This window comes from Schistocerca piceifrons, chromosome 2, assembly GCF_021461385.2.
Source record: "Schistocerca piceifrons isolate TAMUIC-IGC-003096 chromosome 2, iqSchPice1.1, whole genome shotgun sequence".
Lineage (NCBI taxonomy): Eukaryota > Metazoa > Arthropoda > Insecta > Orthoptera > Acrididae > Schistocerca > Schistocerca piceifrons.
This window is the reverse complement of record NC_060139.1, coordinates 331,751,835-331,776,869: the sequence shown is the minus strand read 5'-3', so window position 1 is coordinate 331,776,869 and position 25,035 is coordinate 331,751,835. Positions and strand designations below refer to the sequence as shown.

Below are 25,035 nucleotides of genomic sequence, written 5' to 3'. Positions count from 1 at the left end.
AGCTAATCTTCAGCTACTTCCCCTTCCCGTCCCATAATATTGTCTTCATGTTTCTTCCCCTTTATATTGCTGTGCTATATATCCCTTCCACCATTCAGTCTCCTTTGCTTCGTAAAGACTTGTCGTCTGAGCTCTTCATATTCACAGAGGTGGTAGTGTTTTCTCAAAAGTTTTCTTTAATTTTCCTAAAGATAAAACCTACCTTCCCCCCAGTTACCCATACTTTTACGGCTTTACATTTCTCCTCTAGCCATAATCATTACTACGTGCATTTATGAAATCTATGCCCTCAATGTAATTTCATACAATGAGTTTAAACCACGAGCTGCTCATAAGACAAAAATAAAATCTTACAGGTTAACAGTGTGTGCCCAATGGTCCTCAGAAGTGTCTCCACTAGTGTGGAAATCTGGTTCAATTACCAGAGCTTATGTTCCTATCTACCTGATACAAATAAGAACATGGCAGTCACAACAATTCACTGATCACTCAATACATATAAATAATGTTTTAAATTTAATTTGTATCAATTTCTTTAATTTTTCTTTTTTTAAGTAAAAATGTCCACAGTATTACAATATAAAGTTTGTATTATCACCTCGGATGATAAATAAATTTTTAAACGTTCTACCAAGGCTTTGACTGGTCATAATTATTGGAGTTAGGTGACTTTGTACATAACCCAGATTAAAATACGGCAGTCACAATAAATACTTAGATACAGTACCCTCTCCTCCTTCAAGCCATTATATCTCTGGCAGTTTCAAAATATTTTAATGTGTGTTTTGAAATACAGACTTTTCCTTGAGATGAGACAAAGTATCTTACTACAACCACAGACATGAGTTACATGACATGTAATGTCAGGCTATTCCAAGAACAGTACTGTTAGCATTTCACGTTTCTCCTGGTTTTGTTTTCTTCTTTTTTTTTGCCCTCCTATTACATTATCTCTTTGCCAGCTTTTAAATCATATTCTGTATGCCTATTAAAAATGTTTTTCACCAATTTGCACTTCAGCTGGATTGCCATTACAAATTAAATATCAATGAGCGATTTTGCAATGACCAGCTGCAGGACTTCCTGTTTCTTCAAATACAGAGACAAAAAACAATTTGCAGTGAAAGTGATATAGGACACAAGTTTAGAAGTTGATAGGATATATGATAGTCCATGGACGAATGAAATGTGGAAATATGGTTCAATTACCAGTGCTTATGTTCCTATCTGCCTGATACAAATAAGAACATGGCAGTCACAACAATTCACTGATCACTCAGTACATATAAATAATGTTTTAAATTTAACTTGTATCAATTTATTTAATTTTTCTTTTTTTTTAAGTAAAAATGTCCACAGTAATACAAAATAAAGTTTGTATCATCACCTCAGATGATAAATTCGGGTTACTACTAGGAACCCATTTCAGGTAACAAAATAAGAATGTCAATGAAAATCATTATTCAAACAGCACTCATTTCCTTCTGCACTTTCCGATAGTATGCCATATCTTCATCAGATACTGATGGTTTGATGTTAGCCACTGCTGTGCTGAAGTCCTCTACAGAAACTTCAACAGTTGTTGATAATAGTGTGGCACGGTCTTCTGGTGTGGCTGTAACATCATATTGAGAAAAAAAGTTATTTTGTTATGCAGTTGTGAAAAGATCTATATCAGTGTTAGAAGGGATGAATAAGAATGATAATTTCTGGTGAAAATTCAGTTCTTCTTCATTATTTTACACCTAAGAAAAAGTCATCACTAACATGCATGCTGACCACAATGTTTTTCCTCACTTTACTTCCAAACTCTATTGTCCCAAAAACTGATGTGAGTAAGATTGAAATGGATAATGTAGTAATAATGAAAGTTGTTACATGGAATGTCAGAAGTTGAACATTGTAGGGCAGCTAGAAAATCTAAAAAGGGAAATGAGAAGGCTCAACATAGGTATGGCGCAAATCTGCAAAGTGAAATTGAAAGAAGATATGGATTTTTGGTGAGATGAATAGGGTAATATTACGAGCAGCAGAACATGGTATAACATGAACAGAATTTTTGTGAATAAGAAGGTAGGGTATAAAGTGTGTTACAGTGAAGAGTTCAATGACAGGGTTATTCTCATTACAATCCACAGCAAACCAAAAACAGTTCAGGTACACACGAAAACGTCAGAGGCAGAAAATGAAGAAGCAGACACAGCATTTATCAGGATATTGAACAGGTAATCCGGTATGTGAAGCAAGATGATAATCTAATAGCCATGGTGGATACAAACTTGAAAGTAGGGAAAGAGTTACAGGAGAATATGGGCTTGATAGTAGGAATGAAAGAGGAGAAAGATTAACTGAGTTGTGAAATAAATTTCAGCAAGTAACAGTGAACACACTATACAAAAATCAAAAGAGGAGGAATTACACTTGGAAAAGGTCCATAGGCATGGGAAGATTCCTTTCAAAATCAGATAGTGGATTGTAAGGTATAACCAGGAGCAGATGTAGAATCAGATCACAATTTAATAGTGATGAAGAGTAAACTGAAGTTTAAGAGAATACTTCAACAGATTGATGGAAGAAGGAAGTACAACAAAAATGTTCCGTGAATGACATGAATACTGTAACGTAAGACATTTAGGAGTGAAACAAATAAGAAGTATGTGGCAGAGAGGGGGGAGGGTGGGGGAAAAAGTGAGGAGCAACTGTCTGATGGGATACAGGAAGAAGTGGTAGTTGATATGGAAGACATAGGGGATCCAGTATTGAAGTCAGATGTTTGACAGAGCTTTGGAAGGCTTGAGATCAAATAAGGCAGAATGGATAGATAACATTATTTCAGAATTTCTAAAATTATTGAGGGAAGCAAAACCACATGACTATTCAATAAGATGTGTAGGATGTGAGAGACTGGAGGTACACCATCAAGCTTTTGGAAAAAAATGCCATTCACACAATCCCAAAGATAGCTAGGGCACATAAGTGTGAGAACTTTCATACAATCAGTACAACAACTCACACATCCACAATGCTGACAAGAATAATATGCAGAAGATTGGAAAAGATAGTTGAGGATCTGTTAGATAATGATCAGTGTCACTTGAGGAAATGAAGAGACACCAGAGAGGCAGTTCTGATATCATGCTTGATAACAGAAGCAAGACTTATGGAAGATCAAGACATGTTCATGAGATGATAGACTGGTGCAAGATGGACAAAATTCTCAGCAAAATAAGTGTAAGCTGTACAAAAGGACATGTAATATACAATATGTAAAACAACCAAGATTTAACAATACGAGTGTATGACCAAGGGCAAAATGGTCAGATTAAAAACATGTATGACAGGCACACAGCCTTTCACCATTACTGTTCAATTTGTACAATGAATTAGCAATAATGGAAATAAAAAAAAAGGTTCAAGAGCAGGATCAAAATTCAGGGTGAAAGGATATCAATGATAATATTTGATGATGACATTGTTATCCACAGTGAAGGAGAGGAGGAACTGAAGAATCTCTTGACTGGAATGAACAGTCTAACAAGCACACACTATGGATTGAGAGTAAACCAAAGAAAGATGAAAGTAATTAGTAGTAGTAGTAGTAGTAGTAGTAGTAGTAATGTGATGACTGTTAAACTTAACATTCAAATTGGTAACAATGTTGTAGAAGAAATGCAGGAATTATTCTACTTTGGAATCAAAATAACATATGACATTTGAAGCATGGAGGGCACAAAAAGCAGACTAGCATTGGCAAAGAGGGCATTCCTTGCCAAGAGAAGTCAACTAGTATCAAACATAGACCATAATCTGAGTAAGCAATTGCAAAAAATGTATGTTTGGAGCACAGCATTGTATGTTAGTGAAACATGGACCGTGTGAAATCCAAGAAGGAAAAAACTGAAGAATCTGAGATACATTGCTACATTAGAATGTTGAAAATTGAGTGAACTGATAAGATAAGGAATGATGAGGTTGTCCACAGACTCAGCGAGGAAAGGAACATACGGAAAACACTGACAAGAAAAAGGGACAGGATGACAGGATATGTGTTAAAGATATCAGGGACTAACTTTCACGGTAGTTGAGGGAGTTGTAGAGGGTAAAAACTGTAGGTGAAAACAGAGACTGGAATACATCCAACAAATAACTGGAGACATTGGGTTTAAGTGAAGTACAGCAGATTTCCCCACACCCAAAATCCTGAAAGAGGAATTTCTTAACTGCAGGAACCTCAATAAGAAACTGTAGATGATTATTCAGAATATATAAAAAAAAATTTTCAACTGTGACTAGTTTTTGCTAATTCATTCAACTCTTTTCTGGAATATGCCAATACTATTTCTCAGAATTCTGCCTGTCTTTCAGCCTGCATGCTGTGCATGCTTAAGTTAACTTAATCATAGTAAACATACCCATAACTCACAATGCTTACACTTTGTATGGTAGGAAACATATCTGTTTACATACAATGTGTGTTTAACTGTTTGTGCAATGTAGTTTGGAAGCAGAGAAAAGTGAAAGGGAGTTAGAGGTCATGCATAAACTAATCTACACAATCAGACTCATTATGTTTAGAGGTAAGCTAAATATATGATTTCCTTAGCTGTCCTGAAATGAGGAGATGTCATAACCAAATATCAGATTGCCAAGCTGCTGTTTATTAACTAAGGTTCATTGTGTCTTTTTGTATGAACATATCTCCAAAAGATTTTGGGGCATTGTTGTACATGCCCAAACTTATACTTACCCTCTTGTACTTTGTGAACGATGGATCTAACAGCACTAAGCCAGGCCTTAGAACAGACTGAATACACATCTGCACCAGTGACAACATCTGGGAACTGCTCAACAACATCAGACAAATTCACATCTGTTTTCAGCTTAAACCTGAAAAATAACATATATTTCTCTTCAAAACCTTTGGTTGCAGTGCCTGAATAGAATGAAGTCTTCACATTAGCAATTATAATAGCACAGTTTCAAGTCTACCAAAGTTTTGTTGATTTTGTCACCAGCAATAATAATCTCCCTGGCAGTTGTGGGTACAATGGGCATAAAAATTAATGTTGTTGTTGTTGTTGTGATCTTCAGTCCAGAGACTGGTTTGATGCAGCTCTCCATGCTACTCCATACTGTGCAAGCCTCTTCAGCTCTGGATAACTACTGCTACCTACATCCTTCTGAATGTGCTTAATGTATTCATCTCTTGGTCTCCATCTATGATTTTTACCATCCACACTTCTGTCGAATACTAAATTGGTGACCCCTTGAGGCCTCAGAACGTGTCCTGCCGACTGATCCCTTCTTCTAGTCAAGTGGTTACATGGTCTATCCATCTAATCCCCAGTATTCCCTTTAACACCACATTTCAAAAACTTCTATCTCCTCTTGTCCAAACTGTTTATCATACATATTTCACTTCCATACATGGCTACACTTCATACAAATACTTTCAGAAAAGACTTCATCACACTTAAATCTATACTCGATGTTCACAAATTTTTCTTTTTCAGAAACCCTTTCCCAGCCATCATCAATCTACATTTTATATCCTCTCTACTTCGACCACCATCAGTTATTTTGCAGCCCAAATACCAACACTCATCTACCATTTTAAGTCTCATTTCCTAATCTGATTCCCTCAGCCTCACCTGATTTAATTCAAGTACATTCAATTATCCTTGTTTTGCTTTTGTTGAATTTCATATTACATCCACCTTTTAAGACACTGTTCATTCCATTCAAAGCCTCTTTCAAGTCCTTTGCTGTCTCTGACAGAATTACGTCATTGGCAAACCTCAAGGTTTTTATTCTTCTTCTTGGATTTTAATACCTACTCCAAATTTTTCTTTTGTTTCCGTGACTGCTTGCAAAATATGCAGATTCAACAACATCGGGGATAGGCTACAATCCTGTCTCACTCCCTCCTCAAACACTGCTTCTCTTTCATGCCCTTCGACTCTTATAATTACCATCTGGTTTCTGTAGAAATAACCTTTCGCTTCTTATATTTTACACCTGCCACCTTCAGAATTTGAAAGAGAGTATTTCAGTCAACATTGTCAAAAGCTTTCTCTAAGCCTACAAATGCTATTACGTAGGTTTGCCTTTCCTTAACCTATCTTCTACGATAAGTCATAGTGTCAGTATTGCCTTGCATTTCTATGGAATCCAAGATGATCTTTCCTGAGGTCAGCTTCTACTAGTTTTTCCCTGCGTCTGTAAAGAATTTGTGTTAGTGTTTTGCAACTGTGACTCATTAAACTGACAGTACGGTAATTTTCACACCTGTCAGCACCTGCTTCCTTTGGAATTGGAATTCTTATATACTTCTTAAAGTCTGAGAGTATTTCACCCGTCTCCTACATCTTGTTCACCAGGTGGAAGAGTTTTGTCATGGCTGGCTCTCCAAAAGCTATCAGTAGTTCTAACAAAATGATCTTTCAGTGCTCTGTCAAATCCTTCACACAGTATCATATCTCCCATTTCATCTTAGGTGTCCTCTCCCACTTCCATAATACTGACCTCAAGTCATAGACCCTCTATATACTCATTCCACATTTCTGCTTTCCCTTCTTTGCTTAGAACTGGTTTTCCATCAGAGCTCTTGATATTCATACAAGTGGTTCTCTTTTATCCAAAGGTCTCTTTAATTTTCCTATAGGTTGCATATATCTTACCCCCAGTGATATATACTTCTACATCCTTACATTTGTTCTTTAGCCATTCCACTCAACTATTTTGCACTTCCTGTCAATCTCATTTTTGAGACATTTGTTCCCTTTTTGCCTGCTCCATTTACTGCATTTTTATATTTTCTCCCTTCATCAATTAAATTCAATATCTCTTGTGTTACCCAATGATTTCTACTAACCCTTGTCTTTTTGCCTACTCGATCCTCTGCTGCCTTCACTATTTCATCTCTCAAAGCTACCCATTCCTCTTCTACTGTATTCCTGTATGCCAATCATTCCCTAATGCTCCCTCCAAAACTCTCTACAACCTCTGGTTCTTTCAGTTTATCCATATCCCATCTACCTTCCTACCATTTTGCAGTTTCTTTGGATTTAATCTACAGTTCATAACCAATAAATTGTAGTCAGAGCCCACATCTGCCCCTGGAAATGTCTTCTCTGTCTTACCATTATATAATCTATCTGAAACCTTCCCGTGTCTCCAGGCCTCTTCCACGTATATAACCTGCTTTCATGATTCTTAAACCAAGTGTTAGCAATGAGTAACTTATGCTCTGTGCAAAATTCTACCAGGCAGCTTCCTCTTTCATTCCCTACCCCTAGTCCACATTCACCTACTATTTTTCCTTCTCTTCCTTTTCCTACTATTGAATTCCAGGCCCCTGTAAGTATTAAATTTTCATCTTCTTTAACAATCTAAAAACTTTCTTTCATCTCATCATGCATTTCTTCAATCTCTTCATCATCTGCGGAGTTAGTTGGCATATAAACTTGTACTACTGCGGTAGGGGTGAAATTTGTGTCTATCCTGTCAACAATAATGAGTTCACTATTCTGTTCATAGTAGCTTACCTGTGCTCCTATTTTTTTTATTCAATATTAAACCTACTCCTTCATTAGCCCAATTTGATTTTGTCTTTATAACCCTGTATTCACCCGTCCAGAAGTCTTGTTTCTCCTGCCAGTGATCTTCACTAATTCTCATTATATCTAACTTTAACCTATCCATTTCCCTTTTTAAATTTTCTGACCTACCTGCATCATTAAGGGATCTGATATTCCATGCTCCGATCCGTTGAATGCCAGTTTTGTTTCCCCTGATGACAATGTCTTCCTGAGTAGTCCCCAGCTGGAGATCCGAATGGGTGACTACTTTACCTCCGGAATATGTTACCCAAGAGGATGCCCTTATCATTTAACCATACAGTAAAGCTGCATGCCCTTGCTTTCAGCTGTTCACAGTACAAGCACAGCAATGTTATTTTGGTTGATGTTGCAAGACCAGTTCAATCAAGCAACCAGATTGTTGCCCCTGCAACTACTGAAAAGGTTGCTGCCCTTCTTCAGGAGCCACATTTGTCTGGCCTCTCAACAGATGCCCCACCATTGGGCTGCACCTACAGTATGGCTATTTCTATTGCTGCGGCACGCAAGCATCCCCACCAATGGTTAGGTCCATGGTTCATGGAGGGGTAAAAATGAATATCATAAAATAATTAAAGAGCATGTATATAAGCTGTGAAATACAAATACAGCTTGAAATAATAACCCATCTACAGTCTGGTGACCATTTAGTGACAAACCATCAATACTGAAAGGGAAAAGTTCCAATTAATTCACAGATATTGGTACCCTTCTCCATTTTTGCTGGCTACAACAGAAAAAAAGGAAAGCATCAACTGAACTTGCCCAACATTAATCATTCACATGTTAGCAAGTGTTCAGAAAGATTATCAAGGATTTTTACATAATATATGAAATAATGTTTCTTGTTGTGTAGATTCATCTCTGGAATACACTGGCAGATTTTCTGCTCACATGGAGAACTGTCTGTTGTCATTTATTGGTTACTGCTTGCAACATGGTAACCATTATGAATGTGTTTGTTGGTAGGTGAAGTGTTAAGAGAGTGCTACTTTACTCAGAGAGCTTCTACCTGTATATAGTACATGCGTAGTGAGGCAGGATATTCCTCCCCTGTATAAAATCATCAAACAACGAACACCATGGTTGGAAAATAATCATTTCCCTGAAAAAAGCATAGAAGGATGGACATGCTGTTTATGTTTTCCAAGGGCAAAAATAGTCTTTTGCCACAATGAGTCAAAGTGTACAAGAGAATTGATCCACAATCTTTTTCTACATCCCATTAAAGTAGAAAAGCTTTATCACAATTTGAAACAAACAGAAGTATATCCTCCACTATCCTGTGGTAACATAAATAAAGAAAACTAAGCATTCCTCCGCAAACATGAGCAAGAAGAATAATACACAAGCAGATAACCTGTTTGAAGGTCTTGGAATTCTTAAAGTCACTTTTCTCAATATATTTACTCCACAATGGCATATGTTCCTAAAATCAGTTTCAGATGAACAGTTACTTGCACAACTATAATTCAACAGAAAAATATAATTCCTATTTAGACTTTGTCTCCTGGTTTAGAGTAAACACATAGAAAGAAGTTTGGAATCCTTAAAAATTCAAAACAAAATTAAAACATGCTTTACAAGCCATTTCTCTTATGTAACATCTGATTACTGAGATTCAAGGATTGAATATTCCTATTAGCTACATCACAAATAGCTATGTTCATTGTAAATAGGTTTCAATACTTGTAGCATTTAGCTAACACATATTCTTTGATAAATATTTAACTCATAGTAGTAGCTAAACAGCAAATACTTACTACAACTGAAGAAGCAGTGTCCATTTTTCCTTAAGTAGTGATTTTACTGTTAATTTTATTATGTTAAATTTAACCAGTCTGAGAAAAAAAACATATATAGCAGGCAGCGATACTTCATCACTGAGATAGTGTACAGAAATTATTTCTTATACAAATTCTTCCCTTTTTCAGTCTACAATATGACACATTCTACTTCCCTGAAGGTGTTCCACCTTGATGGGATCTATGGAGCATGAGTCAGTGAATGAATGGAGGAAAGAACAAATACATACAGGTTTGAAAAAAAGTATAGTTTTCTTTATGTAAATCAGAGAAAAGAGAAAGAAACATAAATTGAAACAGAAAAAAATCTTTGTTGATTTCTCAAGGAACCAAAATTTCAGTATCCTAATCTCTTATCCAGAGTAGTTTGTCTTACTGGTTATTCATAACAATCTCTAGACTAGGTTCAACACTGGTAACTAACTGTTATGAATAAAATCTCATTTCGTTCACATATATGTTCAAATGGCTCTAAGCACAATGGGACTTAAGTCCCCTAGACTTAGAACTACTTAAACCTAACCAACCTAAGGACATCACACACATCCATACCCGAGGCAGGATTCAACCCTGCGACCATAGCAGCAGCACAGTTCCGGACTGAAGCGCCTAGAACCGCCTGGCCACAGCAGCCAGCACATATATGTCAATTAAGATTACATTACATTAGAATAGTGAAGTGTGTGACATGGCAGTTAGATGTTTCACATCTGTGTTACCTAGTCATTAAGAATTATGAACACGAAAGCCAGTTTCTATACATGGAGCTAGGTACACCAGAAGTCTGGCAAGGAGTAAAAAGTATTCCAGCATAGTTTTCAACCATTCCAACTCCATTTATGTATGTGAGGAACAGCTATTAGTTACCTCTGCATAGCACAAAAGACTCCTAATTTTACAGTCATGGTCATTATGAAGTATGTGCGGAAGGAAATTCTATATTGGTTATTCTTCAAAAATTATTTTTGGGCTCTTAAGCTCTTAAGAGTATGCTATTTCATCAAAGGATTTGTTGGAACACCTACACTATTCTGTGCTGACTAAAGGAGTCTAACAAGCTGTGCATTTCTTGTCTGAATCTCCTCTATCTCTTTAATTAATCCAACTTGCAAAGGGTTCCAGACTGATGAACAGTACTCAAGCAGTAATCAGCAGTGAGTTATAAATGTAACATCCAATGTGCCTGACTTATATATTCTTAGGATTCTTGCAGTGAACCTCATTCTGACTTATGTCTCCCCACAACCACATGTATGTGGTTTTTTCATCACAACTGATCCAGATCACTGTTTGTAGATACTTGACGATTGTGACTGTTCTCAGTAATTGATTGGTTATGAGGTATAAAATAAATATTAGACATTTTTGTTTGTTTATTCACATTTACTTACGCTGAGGACCAGCTGTTGGTACTTGCATTCAATGTTCATCATCTGCAGGTATTCTATATTTTGAAATAATTTTAAAAATGTGTGATCTCCCTAAACATATCTGTAACAATTAGGAAGAACTTCAGAGAGCTGCTGAAATTATCAGAAGGTCATTTTTACACACTGTGAAGAGTGACTGATCCAGCAAATTTCCTTGAATTACTCCATATGTTACTTCTACTTGTCATATCTCTCTGTTGTGAGTATGATACCAAGTTCTGTTTGCTAATTACTCTTCATACAATTGTCCATGTGATCTGATACTTCATAAACACATTTTTCTTTTTAAGCAGTAGTACATGTGTTCTAACTGCCACCAATTACAAGTGTCCATTGGTCACATGACAAAGAAATGCTGAAGAAATATGCTAAAGGTCTTGCATGGGATATTGTTACTAATTGTTCCTGTAAATTTTCATTCAAGTTAATTCCTGTTTATTGTGTTAATTGCACATCCATATGCTTCCTCCTGAAGCATCAGTAAATGAAAGTCTGTTGTTGCTTTTAGCCTCCTTGCATTTTATAGCGTGAGACGCAGTGGCTAGTGGCAAAATTCCAGATTATGGTTGAAAAGGTCTGAGGTTCAGTCCCCAGTGAGTCTTACGAATTTTATCAGTCAGTCATCACTTCTTTCATCTCTGGCAATGTTTGTTACCATGAAAGACTCGGAGTTGTACTGTGGTTTGGAGTCCATCTTAAACTGCAGATTCACCTTAACTGCTGGGTAAGTAAGTTCAAAGGTCAGAGGAAAGCAAAAGCTTGTAGTAAGACCATGCCTAGTAAAGAACTGTGATATTCAAACCCAGCTTCACGTTGATGACAGCTTTGCCATCTTTATTCCTTTTCACTGCATTGAAACATGAAATACGGAGATGAATTTCAGGATAAATAAAGAGGAGATTCTTCAGCTTCTGTAGTCCTGTTTTCCTCATTAGATGATCCAAAAGCAAAAGTTATCAACATACCATAATAAAAGGACAGTCTTCATTCACCAGAGAAAATGTGGGAAAGAAGGATACCATTAAAAAAGGACAACAGAGAAAAACAGAAACAGCACAGGCAAGAGATATGAGACCCAAGATACTAGACACACTTCCTCTACTACACTTTGGACCCTTCATTATATACCATACAGTGGCTTGCAGAGTACAGAAGTAGCTGTAGATCTATATTTTCAACCTGCTTTCGTTGTACACTGAAACAAGGACAATACTTCATAATATCACGCATATTGAAAACCAGAGCAGTAACATACCTTTCAATAGAATGACATGTCTTCAGTCCATTCAATTCTGTTCTGAAATCCATGCCACACTGGTCATGCATTTGTGAATAAGCTAAGCACACAATTTGTTCAGCTACACATTTAACCATCAGCTACTATCTCAACAGTGCATTGGAGGAACAACTGTTAGTATATCACCACATAACCTCAAACATCTCTAATTTTACCACCAATGCTCATTATGAAGATGTATGCTTGAGTAAGTAATATCTCTCTTGCCCTATCTTTTACTAAGTATTCTTAGAATTTTAATAATAAGTTTCTCCACAAAATGCAACACCTTTCCTGTGGCATCTTTTAATGAACTCTGTTGAACTTCTTGAAGCAAATCTATGATAAAGTGTGCAGCTTCTCTCAAAATCTTTTCTGTCCTCCAATCCAGTGTGGTAAAAGCCCAATACTGAAGAAACAGAGGATGAGGGTTTTGTAAAAGAGATTCTCCTTGAATGACTTAACTTCCTTAGGATTTTTCTGATGTGTATCAATTGCCATCCACCTTTTTAGAACATCTTCTATCTGGCCACAGTCTTATCTGCATCAAACAAGCTCATTTTTTTGTTAACTAGACAGCAGTTCAGAACTGAATCAAAGACTCTGCAGAAGTTGAGGAATGCGTATTAATTTAGGCCCCAGTATCTGCATTATTTTGGGTCTCATAAGCTAAGGAGTGTGTTGGGTTGCACATGATTAGAGTTTACAAAATCCTTGTTGGTTTTTACAATGAAATTACTCAGTTTTCAGAAAGATCATCAGAGATGATCATACACATGTGGCAGATTTATACAGCACATTAACTCCATGCTGTGCAGATGTTCTTTGACTCTTCTTAAAAACTCTAATCGCTTGTGATAATTTCTAATCACAGGAGACTCTCCATTGTTTCAGAGAACTATGATAAAGTGATGGTACTAAAAGGGCCAGTTCTTTCGTGCAGCAATCAGCACTGAGTCTAAAAAGTAACCAATACAGTGGCCTTCCCTCCGCCTGCAGTTACATACCACTATATCTTGTCATTTTGTGTCCATGCACAAATCAGAACTAATCTTCTGCTGGTAAACAGTTTTACAAGATAGAATTGTTGTTGCTTATTATTCATGTAATTACTGCCAGTATCAATAAAAGCCCACTAAGATTATACTGCACTATCTTTCACAGCATTAATTTTCTTCCAAGTTCAGTTATTAGTTGCTATAAGAGCCTTGTACCATACACACCACCACCACCACCACCACCACCACCACCACAGTCTTGGATCTGAAACCAATTTCTGACATTCTACAGCCACATAACCACATCTTCATCTCAAAACTTTTGTGCTATTTCCAATGATTCTTCTTTATTCCATGTGTGTGTTTCCTTTACATACAATGAAGGCGAGAAGTAAATAATATCGTCAAACTATCACTAAACAGCACTTCCTTGAACAACCTTCCTGTACCTTAATGGAAAATTTACTGTGAAATAATTCCAATGAGTATGATCTATCCATAAATGTTTTTGTTTCTCTTCACTTACTTTCTAGTTAAGGCCTTCAGCACACTAAGTTTTGTTTCATTGTCCTCACACATTCCAACATAGAGCAGTTTATCAAACCTGTCAACAGAGAGAAAAAATAAGAATGTATGAGGTATAAGTTTAGCTTGAATATGAAATTTTTCTAAGCTAATTTCTATATGAGCTATTTAGGATGTTTATGGCTTTGTGACTAGAATGTAACACTGTTTGAACCAGAATTAATGAATCTACTAAGCAAAGCAACAAAAGGGATAGCACAAACAACACCTAAAAAAATTGGTTTTAATTAACAGTTTCATCTCAAACAACTGAAAGACAGAGAGCAGAATGAGCTTGAAAATTGCTGGAGATGGAGAGAAGGAAAAGCTGCTGGAAACTATGCTTCTCAAGTCTTTGGTACAGAGATTGGAGTGATTTTTCCAACCTCTGGGAATATGCATCTCATTCTTCTTTCTCTATAAAACTTCACAAAAATTTGAGTAGAATTTCCACTCCAATAATTTGATGTATTCAACATAACAATGACACACAACAGAAAAAATTTAAGACAAGAAAAAAAATTAGAAATGCTACTATTAAGGCAGCTTGAAAGGTCTGAACTATTTTACATGTGATACAATCACATAACAAATAGAAAACTGCCTACATTGTAAGGCACAATAATTGACTATAATTTGCTAATATGATACTTTGTTGTGACAGACGTTTTCATGTCTTTTATGTACATAAACTTGAAGACAAAACAAGAGATCAAGATGATCATGTATCTGAAATATGAGTAAGGAAAAATGCCGTGTTATTTTGAGTGCTCATGTCTTCTGACTGGTTTGCTCCAGGCCCTATGAATTCCTCTCCTGTGCCAACCTCTTCATCACAGAGTAACCCTCACACCCAACAGCCTTGATCATTTGATGGATACATGAGTATTTCAATCTCTATATTCCCCAACAGTTTTTACTCTCCATGGCTCCCTCAACTATCATGGAAGTTATTCCTTGGCATCTTAACCCATGTTATGTCATACTGTCCCTTCTTCCTGTCAATGTTGTCCATGTGTTTCTCTCATCACTCATTCTGAGGAGAAACTCCTCATTTTCTATCTTATCGATCCTCCTAATTTTCAACATTCTTCTGTAGCACCATATCTCAAATGTTTCAGTCCTCGTCTTTTCCAGTTTTCCTGCAGTCCAGGATTCACTTGCATATAATACTGAACTCAAAGATACATTCTCAGCAATTTCTTGCTCAAATTAAATTCTGTCTTAGGTGCTAGCAAATTTATTTTTGCAAGGAAGGGCCTCTTTTCCTGTGCTACTGTGCTTTTTATATCCTCCTTGCTTCATATGGCATGTGTAATTTCCTACCAAGATAGCAGAATTCCTTTACTTCGCCTCCTTTGTGATCCCTAATTTTTATCTAAGTATATAGTTAATCTCACTTCTGAAATTCTTCATTTTTTCCTTACTCAGTTTACTCTTAATTGATGGTGTGTGCTCGTTAGACTGTTCACTCCATTCAAGAGATCCTGCAGTATTTCCTCACTTGCACTGAAGATAGCAATGTCATAAGCAAATCTTATAATGGATGTACTTTCATCTTGAATTTTTAATCCCACTTCTGAAACTTTCTTTTATCTCTGTCACTGCCTCTTCAATGGACAGACTGAACACTATAGCTAAGTTTGTTAATCCTTTTTAATCTGGGCATTTTGTTCTTAGTCTTCTATTCTTATTTTCCCTTAGGGTTCTTGTACATACTGTTATAGTTCTAGTTTTTTTATGTCCATTGATCCATGATTTTAGACATGTTATGTTGCAAATTTACACAGAAATAAACAAATTTCTTGGAAATTTGTCATTTGATACATGAAATAATTTTGTAATATTTTTACTCCGTGAAATATTATAGCCTACACTGATTTATGTGACAGTTTAGCAAACATAGGGAAACTCTACAGTCTATTTTTTTTTGTTGTTGTACTGCTAACAATAATAAATAATACAGTATTTACTCGAATCTAAGCCACACTTTTTTCCGGTTTTTGTAATCCAAAAACCCGCCTGCAGCTTAGAATCAAGTGCAAAGTAAGCGGAAGTTCTGAAAAATGTTGGTAGGTGCCGCCACAACTAACTTCTGCCGGTGATTATATGTACCGCTACACAGGCATGCTTTGCAGGCACGAAGATAAATACTGGTGCTGAAACCTCTGTGTCAGTAAATAAATTAAAAGAAAAGGTAGAAGAATGTATTTATTATGCCACGTATTCTTTCGTGTTTGCTGCTATCTCATTTAAATCCTGTCTGCCTAATAAACTACAAAACTAGAGAAAGACAACAGCAAACGCAGAAGAATATACATATCATGTCATGTTTATATTCGTATTATTCTTATGCTGAATATTATTATTATTATAAGCGTGTGGCATTGGTGGCCAGGAGACCCCTCGTGGGGCGGTTCGGCCACCACTCCACAAGTTCTTTAACACCACTACAGCGACTTGCGAGTGAATGAGGATGAAATGACGATGAAAGACACACAACACCCAGTCATCTCAAGGCAGAGAAAATCCCTGACCCTGCCGGGTATCGAACCCGGGACCCCATGCGCGGGAAGTGAGAACGCTACTGCAAGACCACGAGCCACGGACTGCTGAAAATTGATACAGTCAGAAATGAAGCACCGCAACTGACTAGATTTTTAAATCTAAGATGACTAATTTCTGTGCAGAATGTAATGTACTAAAGAGGCGTCTGCAAAGATTTTCAAACGGAGAAAAATTTTCACTAAACTCACGTTCAGAACATTGTCTATTCTACGCAGTCTATTATTTGGTTATTGTTGATCATTATCAAAGAAAGTAGCAGTGTAAGTAACAACAAATAGCAGCCTCCCGCTATTGTTTTGCTTATGAGATATCTTTTTTGTAAGCGGTAGTAGCGTGCGGAAAAGCAAGTCATTCCGCGAGCGGCAACAGGTCATGGAACACTCATTATCAGAATGCGACAAACAATGCATGACACAGTACAAGAATGCATTTTCAGCTTAGAGTGACGTAAACACCTATAAAAACGAGAACGGCACTTATCAGATCAAAGCAAAATAAGCAATCAATTCAAACCAGATGAAGCACCTGAAAAAGGAAGGGTACCCGTATAAACACGGACGGAGCGCCTGGCACATAGCAATGGCTACTTGGTAAAGCTTAACTGTTAAGATTACGACTCAAACCAAACTACTGTAGCTGTATCTTCATCCATTCGACCTAAATTGTGCCTCATGTTACAATGGACCAACTTTGTTTCAATTTGGAGGTGCGGTCTAAATTTTTTTTTCCCCTTGAATTTCGAGTCTCCAATTTCAGGTGCGGCTTAGATTTGGGAAATTCTTTTTCCCTTGATTTCAAGTCTCATTTTTCAGGTGCGGCTTACATTCGAGTAAATATGGTACATTTAGAAGAACTGAAGACCAATTTTTTTAGTTCGTCTGTGTTAAACTCACTGCACAGAAATAATAGGACATTTATACATTATTGCAACACTACATCATGGTCTGTATGTTTTCTTCTGTATTTTCAGCACTACAGTTTGTTTTCCTTTTCCTTCTTTCAGGAAAATTTGACATTCCAACTTACATTTGTCCTATGGATTTGCCAACAAGTACTGCTTCACCATACACTTGCACCCAGAGGTGGTGTGTTCCTTGACTTTTCTTTTGAAGGTGCTCAGTTCCTTTACGCTCTTGATGTTAGATGGTAGTCTGTCATAAAACAAGCTTCTGCAGCTGTAGGGTCTCTGACTGTCATTTTCAATCTTTTAGCACAGGTGTGGTAATTTTCTCCGGATGTTGTGTTGTGGTCATGAAAGTCTCTGTCCAGAGATGCTGTACAATCTACCATTAGAAGTATTGTCTAGTATATGTACAAACTTGGTACAGATAATATTTTAAATTCCTTGAATTAGTTTCTGCAGGATTCCCAAGACTTCAGTTTATCTATGCTTTCTTTTGAAGTTTTAGATTCTTTGTACATGTACATCTGCGGCACCACCCCATATTGTGATACAGTACAACGTGTGGGAAAATAAGTCCATAGTACATTTTAAGTAGAGTTTGTGTGTCCACTGTGTAGCACATTTTTTCATTAAAAACGTATTTGTACTTATTTTGGAACAGATACTGACAATGTGGTTTTCCCATGACGGAAATTTGTCCACGTCTACACCCAGAAACCTGTTACAGTCCACTGAATCTAAGTGTATATCCCCAACAAAGAGAGTAAATTCCTCTGCTCTGTTGGTTCTGTTTGTTTTGAAATTTGTATACACAGTTTTCTTCCTGTTGATCAATAAGTTATTTTCTGTAAAATACCTTTCTGCCATTTGCAAGTTCTCATCGGCTCTTTTTCTCCAACTCCTTCACTAAGTCACTACATACTCGTAAAGTTGTGTCATCAGCATACATGATCACTTTTTCATTTACAGCAGTGGGCATATCATTTATATACAAGATAAAGAGCAGAGGCCATAATACTGAACCCTGAGCTACTCCATATTTTACCTGCAGAAAATCAGAGTAGACATTTCACTCTGTATTTCCAAATTTATGGTTTTATTTTAACACAATGTTGTCCATTTTCAGCAGAGGTTTTTATAATATCAGCAGCTATCCCTCTTACACCATAGCAGTCCACCTTCTGTAGAAGAGTTTTATGGCAGACACAGTCAAAAGCTTTTGAAAGGTCTGCATAGATGCTACATACTTTCTTTTGATGATCCAATACCTCACTGATGTGTGTTACGAAGTTTGTCACTGCAGTCTTAGTGGATCTTCCCTTTCTAAACCCATGTTGTGCCTCATTTGAGATATTATGCTTCTCTATGAAGTTTATAAATCTATTTTCAATCACTGCTTCTACTATTTTAGGCAGAACAGGTGTGATCACTATGGGCCTATAGTTTCTGGAGTCTCCTTTATCCCCTCCTTTTTATAATGGCACAACTTTACTTATCTTTAAACATTTCTGGAGTACTCCTTGCTTCATTACTAAATTTATCAGGAATGCTAGAGGTTTAGCAAGATATCTAGAACAGTGTTTGACCATTTTTGCTGAGATGCCATTCAGACATTCTGTATTTTTATTTTTAGTACTCCAATTTGTTTTAAGAACTTCCAATTCATCTGTAGGGAGGACTTATAAACTCTCAGCCACCTTTTTGGGACTTTTCATTCTTTTTGGTACAGATTTTTTTTTGTTTCAGAAGTTTCTCCATTACAGCTGTGTAGTGCTGGTTGAAGATATTGTACACTTGTTGTGGATTGGTCACTTCTTTCCCTTCAATGCATGCAATTCTTTTCTGTTGTCGTAACTGTCGTCTGTGTCACGTCTGCTGTGCAGTGAGCTACGTTAATTTAAGTATTAACTGTATTTTTCTTACTTGTCACTTCCTCTTCCGTGTGTTTTTGCTTTTAGGAAGCTTTAATTGTCGAGTGCTAGTAATAGCGTTCCATAGATTTCGTGTTTGTTTTGAATGCAGTCAGAGAGAGTCCCTTTAGTCAGCCACAGTGCCAGTAGTGTTAGTGTTTGTTTTGAATACAGTCCAGAGACAGGTAGTGCTATTTTCATTGTTTTCTACAACTATCAGCTGCCTTTAGTGAATTAGCAGTCTAGTTAAAAGTTGATTAACTCTCTACAGAAAATTGATTTCTTAGGATGGATAGGATGTGTGACTGCTGTGTACAGACGCAGGAGGAGCTGGCCACTGTTTGTGAACAGCTGAGCGTGTTGATGGCCGCTGCAGCCATCTTCAGGCTGCTGCCTCGGAGTGTAGTGGCAGTGGGGAGTCTGGTGCGTTGCATGGTACACCCCAGGTGTTACATGCTTCACCCACTGTCCCTGCTGTCGAGACATCTTCATGGGTACCGGGCACGGTTGGGCCACCCTCTCCCCAAGGGGAGTGGCGGGTTCAGCGGCATTTGCGGTGCATGAGGCGGAGGGTCAATGTGGAGGCTGGCCGTGTGGCATCGCCCACTCTGTCTGTGAGTGGACATGTGGCCGCTCCTTCAGCAAGGTCCGAGCAGGCACATGGGGGGAGGGGTTTATTAGTGACTGGGAGCTCCAATGTTAGGCGGGTGATGGAGCCCCTTAGGGAGATAGCGGAAAGGTCGGGGAAGAAGCACAGTGTTCCCTCTGTCTGCTTGCCGGGCGGTCTCATCCAAGATGTGGAGGAGGCCCTGCCGGCGGCGATAGGGAGCACTGGGTGCACCCGACTGCAAATTGTTGGTCATATCGGCACCAATGACTCCTGCCGTCTGGGTTCAGAGGTCATCCTCAGTTCATACAGGCGGTTGGCGGAGTTGGTGAAGGCGGAAAGCCTCGCTCACGGGGTGGAATCTGAGCTAACTATCTGTAGTACTGTTCCCAGAACCGATCGCGGTCCTCTGGTTTGGAGCCGAGTGTAAGGCTTAAACCACAGGCTCATACAATTCTGCAGAGATCTGGGGTGCAAATTTCTCGACCTCCACTATTGGGTGGAGAAATGTAGGGTCCCCCTGAATAGGTCAGGCATGCACTATACACAGGAAGTGGCTAAAAGGGTAGCGGAGTACGTGTGGAGTGCACATGTGGGTTTTTTAGGTTAGAGAATTCCGTCCCTAGGCCCAACAAGACGCCTCCTGAGATGCAGCAAGGTAGGAGTAGGCAAAATGCAACAGGGAATGACAATATTAATCTGCTAATAGTAAACTGCAGGAGCATCGATAGAAAGGTCTCAGAAGTGCTCTCATTTATAAACGGTCACAATGCACACACAGTACTAGGGACAGAAAGTTGGCTGAAACCAGATGTAAACAGTAAAGAAATTCTAAACTCAGATTGGAACGTATACCGCAGAGACAGGCTGGACAGTGAAGGGGGAGGCGTGTTTATAGCGATAAGAAGTGCAATAGTATCGAAGGAAATTGGTGGAGATCCGAAATGTGAAATAATTTGGGTGAAGGTCACAGTTAAAGCAGGCTCAGACATGGTAATTGGATGTCTCTATAGGCCCCCCGGCTCAGCAGCTGTTGTGGCTGAGCACCTGAAGGCTACTTTGGAAAATATTTCGAGTAGATTTCCCCACCATGTTACAGTTCTGTGTGGAGACTTTAATTTGCCGAATATAGACTGGGAGACTCAAACGTTCATAACAGGTGGCAGGGACAAAGAATCCAGTGAAATTTTTTTAAGTGCTTTACCTGAAAACTACCTTGAGCAGTTACACAGAGAATCGACTCTTGGTGATAACATATTAGACCTTGTGGTGACAAACAGACCAGAACTATTTGAAACAGTTAACGCAGAACGGGGAATCAGCGATCATAAAGTGGTTACTGCAGCAATGATTTTAGCCATAAATAGAAATACTAAAAATGGTAGGAAGATTTTTCTGTTTAGCAAAAGTGACAAAAAGCAGATTTCAGAGTACCTGATGGCTCAACACAAAAGTTTTGTCTGAAGTACAGATAATGTTGAGGATCAGTGGACAAAGTTCAAAACCACCGTACAATATGTGTTAGATGAGTATGTGCCAAGCAAGATCGTAAGAGATGGAAAAGAGCCACCGTGGTACAACAACCAAGTTAGAAAACTGCTGCGGAAGCAAAGGAAACTTCGCAACAAACATAAACATAGCCAAAGCCTTGCAGACAAACAAAAATTATGTGAAGTGAAGTGTAGTGTGAGGAGGGCTATGCGAGAGGCGTTCAATGAATTCGAAAGTAAAGTTCTATGTACTGACTTGGCAGAAAATCCTAAGAAATTTTGGTCTTATGTCAAAGCGGTAGGTGGATCAAAACAAAATGTCCAGACACTCTGTGACCAAAATGGTACTGAAACAGAGGATAACAGACTAAAGGCCAAAATACTATATGTCTTTTTCCAAAGCTGTTTCACAGAGGAAGGCTGCACTGTAGTTCCTTCTCTAGATTGTCACACAGATGACAAAATGGTAGATATCGAAATAGACGACAGAGGGATAGAGAAACAATTAAAATCACTCAAAAGAGGAAAGGCCGCTGGACCTGATGGGACACCAGTTTGATTTTACACAGAGTACGCGAAGGATCTTGCCCCCCTTCTTGCAGTGGTGTACCGTAGGTCTCTAGAAGAGCGTAGCATTCCAAAGGATTGGAAAAGGGCACAGGTCATCCCCATTTTCAAGAAGGACGTCGAACAGATGGGCAGAACTATAGACCTATATCTCTAACGTCTATCTGCCGTGTTTCTTGACTTCCACAACACGTTCAATACAGTTCCCCACAGTCGTTTAATGAACAAAGTAAGAGCATATGGACTATCAGACTAATTATGTGATTGGATTGAAGAGTTCCGAGATAACAGAATGCAGCGTGTCATTCTCAATGGAGAGAAGTCTTCTGAAGTAAGAGTGATTTCAGGTGTGCTGCAGGGGAGTGTTGTAGGTCCGTTGCTATTCACAATATACATAAATGATGTTGTGGATGACATCGGAAGTTCTTTGAGGCTTTTTGTGGATAATGCTGCGGTACATTGAGAGGTTGTAACAATGGAAAATTGTACTGAAATGCAGGAGGATTTTCAGCGAATTGATGCATGGTGCAGGAAATGGCAATTGAATCTCAATGTAGACAAGTATAATGTGCTGCGAATACATAGAAAGAAAGATCCCTTATCATTTAGCTACAATATAGCAGGTCAGCAAATGGAAGCAGTTAATTCCATAAATTATCTGGGTGACACATTAGGAGTGATTTAAAATGGAATGATCATATAAAGTTGATCATCAGTAAAGCAGATGCCAGACTGAGAGTCATTGGTAGAATCCTAAGGAAATGCAATCTGAAAACAAAGGAAGAAGGTTACAGTACGCTTGTTCGCCCACTGCTTGAATACTGCTCAGCAGTGTGGGATCCGTACCAGATAGGGTTGATAGAAGAGGTAGAGAAGATCCAACGGAGAGCAGCGCGCTTCGTTACAGGATCATTTAGTAATCGCGAAAGCGTTACGGAGATGACAGATAAACTCCAGTGGAAGACTCTGCAGGAGAGACGGTCAGTAGCTCGGTATGGGCTTTTGTTGAAGTTTCGAGAACATACCTTCACCGAGGAGTCAAGCAATATATTGCTCCCTCCTACGTATATCTCGCGAGGAGACCATGAGGATAAAATCACAGAGATTAGAGCCCACACAGAGGCATACCGACAATCCTTCTTTCCACGAACAATAAGAGACTGGAATAGAAGGGAGAACCAACAGAGGTACTCAATGTACCCTCCGCCACACACCGTCAAGTGGCTTGCGGAGTATGGATGTAGATGTAGATGTTTTCATTTATATAGTTCCAGACTGTTTTAGAGATGTTAGAAAAAGATTGTATTTCAGATTTTCGGTGGCTAGTCTTTGCTTTTCTTATCATCCTAGTGTATGCTTTCTTGTTGAACTTGTAACCCTCATGAGTTGACCTGCCCTTTTCCTTTCTGATATGTTTCAAAGAGTTCAATCAGTTCATCTCTTGTGTGTTTTTTTTTTTTTTTTTTTTTTTTTTTTTATTTCTGCAGTGAATCATTTTTTGTTTGGTTTACCCCTAACAGTTCTGAATATTTTAGGACAGGCTGTATTTACATGGTGTCTTAATACACCACAGACAGATTCCCAGCTCTTATCTGCACCATGCTACATGTACGTATCATCCCAATTTTCTTCTTTTATCAAAAATTCTAGACTCCTCAGATTTTTCAAGATTAGTTTGTCTAAATTCAGCCACTACATTTTCCTCAGTTTTTATGTGATCTCGCAGTTCAAATGTTTGTCCAAAATGGTCTGCAACAGTAGTATACAGAACCTGAACTTTTTGTCTCTCTTTAGGTATATTTTACAGAACAAGGACTATTAATGTGATAGATGTCTCTGTATGTCTTGTTGAATTTGTTGCATAAAACTGGAGATTGTATGTCCTCATAATGTCTTGAAAACTTCTTGTGTAGCCACTGACTTTAAGCACATCTATATTTAAGTCGCCAGCTATTATTACATGAGTGTATTGCTTCGAGACTTTATGTAGTATCACATCAATTTCCAGTAAACTTTTTTCAATGCATGAGCTTGGTAATCAGTATATTCTTATTAAAAGGCATTTTTCCCCCATGAACTTTATTTATACTGCTGCTGATTCAAAGCAAAATTCTGTACAGTTTGTGATCTGTCAACTGCAATCCCCTATTTTGCTGTCAACATATACTGCCACTCCCCTACTTTTATGCACAGTTCTGCAGTAATATGCTACATTTTTATAACCTGTTAGATTGAAGACCTTCAATTCATTCTCATTTAAACCATACTCAGTCATTATGAAAATTTTGGGAACTTTAGCAGCTAATAACACTTCTAACTCTTCTGATCTGTTGTATGCACATTGAACATTTTGATGCAGTATTTTTAAATGGAATTTCTTTGAATCTACTGCTGTATTAGTCATACTGTTTTTTTCCTATCTATGTGTTATCAAAAATTTTGGTCCTTTTGTGGGGGCTTCCTGTTCTTGGTGCTTCGTAACATGGGTCCAGGTGCTGCTGTAAATTGCCCATCTTTCTCTACAGCGTGTGCCTGTTTTGCTCAGTATATCCAACGTCTTGCATGTTTTTACATTATTGAAGGCTTTTTCAAAGTCAATAAATCTCATGAATGTGTCTTGATTTTTATTACATCGTGTTTATTAAGCACAATGTCAGAACTGCATTTCGGATGACTTTACTTTTTCTAAAGCCAAACTGGTTGTTATCTGTCCATTCTTTTGTATGTTATTCTTTTAGCACCTTTGATGCATGAGCAGTATAAGCTGATTGTGGGATAGTCCCTGCACTTCTCTGCCCTAGTTAACTTTGTAGCTCTATGGATGATATTTTTGAGCAAGTCTGGTGGTATGTTTCCAGACTCGTAGAGTCTACAAACCAAGTTAAATGGTAATTTGGTTGCCACTTCCCCAATTATTTAAACAAAAATCCAGAGGAATGTTATCTAAGCTTTCTGCCTTATTTAATTACAAGTCTTCCAAAGCTCTGAATTTTTTAATGCTGAATCCCCTATGACTTCGCCATTAACTCCTGTTTTGTCTGTTATTGCATCACCAGACAATTTTTCTGCCTCACAGACGCCTTCAACATATTCTTTCCACCTATCAGCTCTCTCCTTTGTGTTTAACAGCATAATTCCTCTTGAAATCTTAATTTTATTACTGCCTTTTTTAAATTTCACTGAAGGTTGTGTTGATTTTTTTCTGTGCTAAATCAGTACTCTGATGATCATTTACGTTTGTATTTCTTTGCATTTTTCCAGCAGACATTTCACCTTAGCTTCCCTGCTCATGCCCTA

At 37.9% G+C, this 25,035-nt stretch overlaps 1 protein-coding gene across 2 annotated transcripts in view; it reads right to left on the bottom strand.

The window, feature by feature from the left end:
* Positions 1-570: 570 nt before the first annotated feature.
* LOC124776223 (peroxisome assembly factor 2) overlaps positions 571-25,035 on the bottom strand; it is a 158,142-nt gene continuing 133,677 nt past the window's right edge. For both annotated transcript variants that reach the window (XM_047251080.1, XM_047251079.1), the window contains 3 exons: positions 13,655-13,732; positions 4,748-4,887; positions 571-1,615 (listed from right to left, as the gene is read on the bottom strand). In XM_047251080.1, the coding sequence (XP_047107036.1) occupies positions 1,464-1,615; positions 4,748-4,887; positions 13,655-13,732 (370 nt within the window). In that variant the 3' untranslated portion in view covers positions 571-1,463. The remainder of the gene's footprint in view (positions 1,616-4,747; positions 4,888-13,654; positions 13,733-25,035) is intronic.